Here is a 10000-nt window from a genome sequence, read left to right as displayed (position 1 = left end):
CCCTGTGGACCCACTTCATGCTCAACAATAGGCCTTTTTTGATATATTAAAATTCAGCTTGATAGTGAGGTAGTGAGGACAAAGACAAAGGAAAGTGGATGATATGTAAATATCTTCCACATTCATTCCAACGTGTTTCTATTGCTTTTGTCCTCACTGCCTCACTATCAAGCTGAATATTTGATATTTCGAAAATGGCCGATTGTGTTCACAATATCATTTCCAGGGAATTCTTTGCCAACAGTAAGGCAGAAAAAACTCGGCGGAAAATGCCCCGGAAGAGAAGTTAGCGCTTGTCGAAATTGTACATGATATTGCTACTACCTTAAAACTTTTTATTCCGCATGGCCGAGATTCTCAGAGTACGGTAAGCGCTAACTCTTAGTTGAGATCTATTAAGTCTATAGGTTGTCATGGTGCTTAACCCAAGTAAGCGCTGACCATGTTTCGAACAACTCGGACCATAACGCTTAAGGTTCCCAGAACCTCTTTGAATCCTGTCACTCTGCTGAGCGAAAAAAAAAAAAAAAGATAGGTACTAGGATATAAAAATTTATACAGACTGCAGATTGAGTATGGAGAATGACAACACCGTGGAATACAATGATGATGTTGCGAGGAGAAGTATTTTCGTGACATGTGACGGAATGCTCAAGACGTATTGAGAAAAGAACAAGGAACTTAAGGGTTTAAGTCGTTTCAAAGTCCTATTTCCATCGTAAACGTTGCACATACATTAGCTTTCAACTAAGGAAAGTAAAGCTACATTCAACTACAAGACAACAGTCATTACATGAGATACCATGCTTTTGGCCAAATAATCACGAACAAGCAACAGTAACACATCTTGCAGGCAGTGCAGGTGTATTTCAGCAAACACACCCTTGAAGTGTTTAGCTGCCACCTTGAAGTTTAAAGCAGAAATATGTTGAAAGCAGTAAAAAAAGTTACAACGTGGGTGGGCGCTGAGCAAACAGAACGAAGAACGAGTAAGGGAAGGGAGGAAGGGTGTGTGGAAAGGAAATAGGCGTACTTCGTCATGTCTGAAACAATCTTTCAACACTATATCGGACAATCAAATCTCAATTAATCGAAATAGACCATTTTACAGTTGCAGCTGGCCTAAATATGGAAGCGAGGCTGCCTGTAACCCTGTTTTGATACAAACCTTTGTGATTTTCTAATGCTAATGTAGACTAATCCGAATTAGAACAGCATAATTTACACGATAAAAGCAGAGAGGTCTGTATCAATACAAGGTCACCAGCAGCCTTGCAGCCATTCGTAGGCCAGGTCACTGAGCAAACAACATTAAAAGGGCCCATTGCCTTGCGGCAACCACAAACGTAGAATACAGCAAAGTTCCACGTCACCAAAACTGACTCATGATACTCTATTCCATTGTAGGGACAAGATCACCGTAAAAAAACAACTACAAAGTCAAAATTTAAAAAGTAGAAATAATAGTTAAGAACAACTATGTTAAGGTAATCTATTTATAGTAAGGGGATTTAGGAGCTACCTAATATGAAATAAGACAAAATAACTGGTTTATTTAGATGAGGGGAGTAACAGTACTATCTTCATAAAATTCACGCGTATCCACATAATGAACGTTAACCATTGTTAACTCTTGTTAACAATTTGGAAGGCCTTTCTTCCTTTCCATGTATACATTAACAATTTTATCGTCATAACTTCTGAATATATTTGATATTTTGTTTTGAGTGCATTTAATGATCTCATCATGGAACGTGTGCACTACATAATACTAATAATACTACTAATAATAATAATAATAATAATAGTAATAATAATAATAATATTATTATTATTATTATTGTTATCATTACTGTTGTTGTTGCTGTTGTTATTGCTGTCCGGTGATGAGGCCGAGCTTGCGGTAATAAATACATAACGGTGAACGACCATCTCTGCCACACAGTACACCCAATTTTGATCATGGAATACTTGCACTGTGGAGATCTACTGGGCTTTCTGAGAAAAAGCCGTGGAATTGCTGACAAGTATTATCACGGACAAGGAGAGGTAGCACAGTTGCGTACATACGACCTGGTCTCATTTTCAAAACAGATTGCTACAGCGATGGGGTTCCTGGCATCAAGAGGGGTAAGTAAGTGATGCGAGGATCAAGCAAATGTTCAAAAATCTGTCCTTTAAGGTACATTGTACGTTTGTCATCGGTGTGAGACAAAAACAGTGTATATTCAGATTTCAGACCTGGAAACCTTTAGACCTGCGTATTCGCGGCCATCATTTCTACCTGAACATTATAGGGTAACGGGTAAAGGGTAAAGGGTAAATGGTGAAGAGTAGAGATCTCTATCTGAGGTTTGTCATGTTGGATTAAACTTCAACATTAGTTCAATTTCTTCAATTTTCAACAACCTGTCTCGCGACCAAAGAATTACCATAATGGTAATTCTTTAGTCGCGGGAGAGGGGGGTACATTGCAAATTTTCGGTGGTCCAGCTAAATAAAATTCAAGAATTAATATTCGATCTATTGCCTCTTAATTGCTACTACAGTACCTTTTCAGATTTCTAAATGGTACACTCCTCTCGAATATGAACTTAAAATAAAATGATCAAATTCTTTGAAACTGTTATGCCCGTTCATTCAAACTTTGTATGGGAAAATATAAAAGTATAAATGCTAAAATAAGCTGTAAATGTAGAAGTAAACTTCTTTTCTGTGAAATCGGAGGGCAAACTGTGTCCGTTTTAGACGGGTTTGTGGCTTACGAATTTTTACGATGTCTTTAGTTGTCATTTCCAATCATAAAGGGAAGATCTCGTCCCACAAATTGCTCTCGCATGACAAAGCAACGGTCCGAATCGCCATGAAAACACCAACGCCTTAAGGCCAGATAAATTTCCTAGCACATCAATAGGTAACATATCTGGCCTTAAGGCTGTGGTGTTTTTATAGCGATTCGGACCGTTGCTTTGTCATGCGAGAGCAATTTGTGGGACAAGATCGCTGCGAGTCACCAGCCTTTCTTCTCTTTACGAGGGGAAACACAGGGCGCTCACACAATGTGTGTGAGTAACCGATTGTTATTTTATAGTAAATGTACTGGATTTATCGTTTGCTTCACCTATAACGATATTATATAATATCGCTAAGTATGTATATCGCAGTCAATGTTAAATAAACGTTGAATTACCTTACCTGTTGTATATAATGGTCCTTTTGCCTCAAAAGCGGTTTCTTGAGCGATTCTGAAGGATTTTGAGTTCGCCGTTTACTTTTCCTAAAAATATATAAGGATTTGCATGGGAATCCCGATAAAAAGCTGAAGAAGGTATTTATATGAAAAAACTCTCAATTAAAAAGCCTAACCTTATTGCTAACGTGGGTAATTTCCTTCCTGTGTGGTTATTTTCCAGATCCGACGCGATTTGAGCCATTTCTCAATTTCGTGGTTGTCAACAGTATAATAAAATCCCCAGGCTGGAAACTAAATTCTCAGGTGCCACCAATTTGAGTCAAATATTCCTAGATAAAATGTTCCCACGGTCACAATTCCACATCACAATCAATTGGCAAAGATTGAACTCTCATCTCAACCCACCAGCAAGTTACGCACGTTGGAAATAAGGTTAGGCCTTTTCATTGAGAATTTTTTCATATAATTATCTTCTTAAGCTTTATATCGGGATTCCCATACAAATCCTTATATTTTTGTCGGCCGTGCTCACACCGAGCTTGAGGCGCCTGTGCTAGAAAATCGTATCGTTCCGCAGCATTGAGGTCGAAAGATTTACGCTTCTTCTGTACCTGCCGATCGAGAATCCATCCAAACGGCCCGGAGCTAGCCGTTGAAGAAAATCAATATCCTACAGTATTAGAACGGTAGGAATGCATAGCAAGATTCTCATGTGCCAGTCACAAACCGTAATGCTGATTGCTCCTTTCTAATTGGACGATTGTCTAACGTCGTCCAATTCCGAAAGGGGAAAGTGAGTGCTCTGTGGGGGAAATGACAACTAACGCCATGATAAAAATTCGTAAGCCACAAACCCGTCTAAAGGGGACCCAGTTTGCTCTCCCATTGCACAGAAACTACGAGGACAACTGTACGTAGAGGTAAGTGAAGTTTATTTCTACTTTACAGCTTATTTTAGCATTTATAAGCTCAAAGCTAATGCTATAAATCGTGTACCGAGCTTGGGCTGCCTGTGGAAGAATCTATTTATTTTCACAACGTTCTGCGCAGATGAACTCAAAAGTTCAACGTCCCTTCCCTCCCTCCGGGGCAAGGCCCGGGCATTGGAACTATTGGAAGTATTAATTAAAAGTGACTTGAAAATTGAATTAAGTCGGACAATGTCAATAAGTAAGTATAAGCTGCTCTAAGCCCGAAACACGGCAAAGGTTGTTTAACGAGGGAACTGTATACTTATCAACAACAGAGCCTAGAGTGTTTACGACTGCATGTGTTGTCCAGTGTCGGTTGATTACCTCTAACAGAAACTTACAGCATTCAGAGCTTTAACAATGAAATTTAGGGTGTGAATAACGTACCATATTGTATTCACTCTATAGTATGACAAAGACGAAGAACTTTTGAAGATCGTTTTTGTAAGCCAATCTCTCACAAATGCTACATCTCTTCCTTTAAACTATCCCATCTCGTCCAAACACGTGCTTTATAGCTGTTACTGATTTCGGAGCCCGAAAAAAGAAATCCTGACACTCCCGGTTCAATTTTCCCCACCACATGCACGCAGGCAAAGGTCAAATTCCCCACTCCCCGGGCACAGAAGATAGTCAAATGCCCGGGGAGGAGGAGGGGGGGGGAGGGATGTTGACGTTTCGATTTGATCGGCGCATTAAAAAACCCTTCTCATCAATCACCGAGGGTTACAAACTTAAGTACAAGTAAAAACAGAATAAGCTATTTAAACTTAAATTCGAACGGAAAAAGACAAAAGAAAGATCGCCATCACCAATGGGATGCTTTATTAAATATTCCTGAGATATAGTGTCAGTGTGCATACATTAAGGTAGTTCCTTAGTATTGCATTGCACATCCCTACTGCGCACGATTTTCGCGTCATTAGCGCGCACACATGAGCATGTGCGCATACAAAACGTAAGACATTTCACTCAAACTAAACTTGACATCGAAATAAATGCTCCTTTTCTCTCAAAGGAGCACGGTGACCCCCGATTTTTTTTTCAGGTATTTGCTAAGAATAGTCTAATAAAGAACATATTTGAAGAAGAAAAAACGTTTTATAGTAGAACATGAATCTTTTTTGGAAAACAGTTCCGCACTGGGTGTATTTTACCCAAGGCGAGGACTTCAAGCTAACCACTGAACTGTCCCAAAAGGTGCACTATTCCCACAACCAGGGAATCAAAGACAGCGTAAATGAAGCAATAGTGCTTATGTAAATAAAAGAAGCTTTATTTTCAAAATAAAATTTTGTGTCTTTTAAGTAACCAAGACTTAATTCTGTATGAAGGTGATTCGAATTTTTAACGCGAAAACAGTAAAAATACCCCCATTTTAACACCCTGCTGACGCATAAACAAGGACGGTGACCCCGTTTTTTTATTGCATTTTTTTAATGTTCATATCATGAATGTTAATTATGCCAAGTTTCCAAAAAAGTTTGATAGTGCAACAAATTCAAGGGAATTACCTTAAAATTCAAAATAGCAACCGTCAAATGCTCATTTGCACAAAAACAACAGAATCCGTACGCTGTAGCGATTTTGGGCTCCAGTTGATAAATGATCTAGACCTGCACAGCAAAAAAAAAAAAAAAAAAAAAAAAGAAGAAGAAAAAAACAGAACTGAATCTCTATTTTCCGTAAAAGAGCATCATTTATTTTAACAACACTTGAGGTGTAATTTAGGAACAAAATAGTACACAAATATAAGCGATTGATACACAATTCATCGTCGGCCCGTAACTTTGCCATGGCCGATGTTAATAAACAAACGATTGAATGTTAAACAAGTTAATTTTAACACTAACTCCGAAAAAGTTGAATAATTTGCAAAACAGGCCAGTTACGTGCAAAACAAGAAGCAAGACAATCACATGTGCGCTTCCGGAACGAATGTCAACAGGGTCGCACAAAACAAAAATTTAACATACTTCACTGTTGGATTCCCTCATTTCGCTCACGATAAGCAAATCAATGCTTGAAACTCGCTTGGAATGCATGCAACAAACTGAACTTCCACTGAAATGAATAATTATCAGTGTCACCGATTGTCTCGCCTGAAAAACAGCTCACATCATGTCACGCAACACGTGGGAATTCAAAACTTAATAACTCCTCAAGCTGAACATAACCGTTGACATTATGGAATCGTTCCACAACCAAAATCCGCAAATAACAGTTTACATTGTACCTTGAAATTTAAGGAACTCCATCATTTCTCCGTTGTGAGAAATGGGAATGTTCAAGTTCCCTGTGAAATATGCCGTTTGCATGTTTTTCCTGGCGTTTTTAATTTGCATAAACATTCGACTTTTTTTTCTGCGTCCAATTGGACCCTTTCTTCTATATTCTATGCGTCCAAAAGACAAGCGAGTGCGTCCCAGGACGCAATGGCGCACTCTAGATACTCTGCGGCATGAGTGATAGTACCTTGTTGATTTCATTTCGTCCATGTAATGTTGATCGATGAAATTCAGCACAGATTCGACAAAATGTAATAGTCAAGAGAAAAATACACATGCTAAGGAGAGCAAGCCATCTACGGTTGTAAGATGCTTCGTGTAGTTTACATAAGCAGTGTGTTGTTATACTTCAGAAAGTCGTACATGAATAGTGTAGTGTAAAACGGGAGCGGTGAGCGATGTTTGACACGCAAGACTTTTGTTGTGTTTAATCCGGGTCATCTACTTGAATCTGTTCCTGGTATTTTGCAACTGGCGACGAGGATGGGGTTTAGGGTGGGAACACTGTTTTCATTGAAGATTAATTTGAGAGATTGGGATATCGGAGGAGTTCGACTGTTTGATGTCAACAGTGATCCGAGTAGCGTGGGCACTGAGTGTAAACGATGGCTTCGTAGTTTTCAGTTATATGGAGATGGAAAAGGCTTGATTATTGTCCCCGATAAGGACGACAGTACAGTGCAGAGGCGAGCTCTTCTTCTGCATTGCGCTGGGCCGCATGTCCAAGATATTTTTGATGTTTTGGCCGACACTTGGAGTGCGAAAGAATATCAGAAAACCAAATATGCTTTAACCAGACATTTTGTCACACAAATTAACACTCCACATGAGCGGCATTTATTCAGAGAAATGGTGCAAGGGGAAGATGAAACGATTGACCAATTTGCGGTACGATTGAGGCACAAAGCTTAGCAGTGTGATTATGGCGACCAAATGAATGGAGGCTCAAATCAGTGATCAAATAATATCGAAGTGTCTTTTCAATGAATTGAATTGCAAGCTTCTGGAAAAAGGCCAAACACTCACACTTTAAACCTTACAGGAGATTGCCCGGAATTACGGGTTAGTAAAAAGACAAACGCAGAGTACGAGTGATAGACGGACCAGACGGAATAGTCGAGATACGACTTTACCAGGGGGTGAATGTTATAGGTGCGGAAGGTGTTGACATTTTGCCAAAGACCCCCTGTTTCCGGCCAGGGGAAAAGAGTGCTCAAAGTGTTCTCAAGTGGGCATTTTGCAAATGCATGCAAAACCAATTCCCAGTAAATCACGTGTACAGTATATGAAGGTCGATGAATGTAAGGAAGAGGAAGACGAGTATGTGTTTACAGTTGCTGGTGAGGCTCAAGGAGGAAAACTCAAGGTTAACATTTGAGGTATTCCGGTAGAGATGATAATTGATTCTGGAGCAAGTGCAAATGTCATTAGCCAAGCATTGTGGGAACAATTGACGAAGCAGCATATCAAGTGCGTATCACTGAAGAAGTACAAAGAAGTTGTTTGCTTATTGTGAAGTTACCCCTTTTGAAGTGATTGGAACCTTTACAGCAGATCTGAGTTTAGGCAGCAAGAGTGTGTCAGCTGATGTCACAGTCATCAAACCATTACTGGGAAGAGAATCAGCCACTGAGTTGGGTATCTTGAAATTGGAAGTCCCATTGAATTGCGTGGTACGTGTAGATCAAAGTGAAATGACAACGAGATTCAAGGATCTTTTTTACAGGAATTGGAAAGTTGAAAGACTTTCAACTGAAACTACAAGTTGACGAACAAGTCCAGCCAGTTGCGCAACCCTTACGGCGTCCTACATTCAGCTTGAAGGAAAAGATTGAGAAGAAGCTTGGCGAATTATTACGAGAAGACATCATTAAGCAAGTTGAGGGCGGCCCAATGCCCTGGGTAAACCCTGTTGGGGTGGTTCCTCAGCCAAATGGTGATGTTAGGTTATGTGTGGGCGTGAGATGCGCCACCAAACCCATAATTCGTGAAAGGCATTCAATTCCCACAATTGATGAAGTCCTAGAGGATATGCAACAAGTGAGTGTGTTCAGTAAATTAGACTTAAAGTGGGGATATCATCAAATTGAGCTTAGTGAAGAGTCCCGTAGCATCACGAAGTTTGTAACGCACAAAGTGCTGTTCAGATACAAGAGACTGATGTTTGGTATCACATCTGCCCCCGAGAAGTATCAGCAAGTGATCCAGCAAGTTTGAAATGATTGCAGCAGAACGGTAAACATCTCGGATGATATTATTGTCTATGGTTCTGATAGAGCGGAGTATGATAAGAAACTAAAATAAGTGCTGACCAGGTTGAGAGACTCAAGAAAAAGTTAAGGCAATGAATGAAGCTCGTGAGCCACAAACTGTGTCAGAAGTCAAGAGTCTCTTAGGCCTAGTGAATTTCAATGCATGATTCATTCCTGACCTTGCGACAGTAGCAGAGCCATTGAGAAGGTTGACAAAAAGGGAGAACCATTTATATTTGGCCCTCAGCAGCATGTACTAGCCTTAACAGACCTGAAGAGACGCTTGCCTCAAGCAGACACATAACGATACTTTGATCGTACAGCCAAGACAAAGATCATTACAGATGCAAGCCCAGTTGGCTTGGGGGCGGTCCTAGTTCGAGAACAGAAGGGAGAAAACCATGTGATAAGGTATGCGAGCAGATGTAGAACAACGGTAGTCGCAAACGAACAAGGAGGCCCTAGAGATTGTGTGGGCCTGTGAGAGGTTCCATGGGTATCTTAATGGAGTGGATTTTGAACTGTGGACAGACCGCAAACCTCTGGAAATCATCTACTCAGCTCGCTTTAGACCCTCTGCGAGAATCGAGAGGTGGGTCCTGCGGTTACAGCTCTATTCATTCTCTTTCAAGTATTTGCCAGGACACATGAATATTGCAGATGCGTGGTAAAAAGTAAAGTAAAGTGGTGCGGTTATATAGCGCCTTTATCACAAACGTCTCAAAGGCGCTTTACAATGATCAATTTACCCCCAGCGGACCGGAAGCATATACAGGCGCAAATGGCAGCCGCTTCTATACAGTCCATTCATGCTGGTACTCATTTTACCGACCTCGGGAGGATGGAAAGCTGAGTGAAATTAAGCGGGAAAGAAAGTCACCAAATATTCCACTCTCGGCAGAACCGGGAATGGAACCCGGGACCTTAGGGTCGGAAGGCAGAGATCTCACCACTGCGCCAACCCCCGTGGTCTCGAAAAAATAAGATCGAACAAGTACAGACCAGGAATGTAACGGAACACTACATCAGATTTGTTGCCAACTCGGCGGCGCCACAATCCATGACCATTGAAGAAATAGAAGAAGAATCTGCAGTAGATGAAATATTAGAGTACATGCGACAGAGCATAGAGACGGAAAGTTGGGAAGATTCCAACTGTGCAAAATACAAACCAATCAGAGAAGAGCTGTGTCTTTTCGGAAAGATTGTCCTTCGAGGGACTAGAATTGTTGTGCCAAAGAAGCTACGACCAAGAGTGATTGAATTAGGCCATGATCATGAAGGTCACCAAGGAAT

At 40.5% G+C, this 10000-nt stretch overlaps 1 protein-coding gene across 1 annotated transcript in view; it reads left to right on the top strand.

The window, feature by feature from the left end:
* The window catches only part of LOC137988677 (tyrosine kinase receptor Cad96Ca-like), a 45472-nt gene that overhangs the window by 5836 nt on the left and 29636 nt on the right, over window positions 1–10000 (top strand). The window contains exon 4 of the mRNA XM_068834655.1: window positions 1946–2130. Within this exon, the coding sequence (XP_068690756.1) occupies window positions 1946–2130 (185 nt within the window). The remainder of the gene's footprint in view (window positions 1–1945; window positions 2131–10000) is intronic.

Source organism: Montipora foliosa, unplaced genomic scaffold (assembly GCF_036669935.1).
Source record: "Montipora foliosa isolate CH-2021 unplaced genomic scaffold, ASM3666993v2 scaffold_425, whole genome shotgun sequence".
Taxonomy (NCBI): domain Eukaryota; kingdom Metazoa; phylum Cnidaria; class Anthozoa; order Scleractinia; family Acroporidae; genus Montipora; species Montipora foliosa.
The sequence above is the reverse complement of the archived record's forward strand: the minus strand, read 5'-3'. Positions and strand labels throughout refer to the sequence as shown.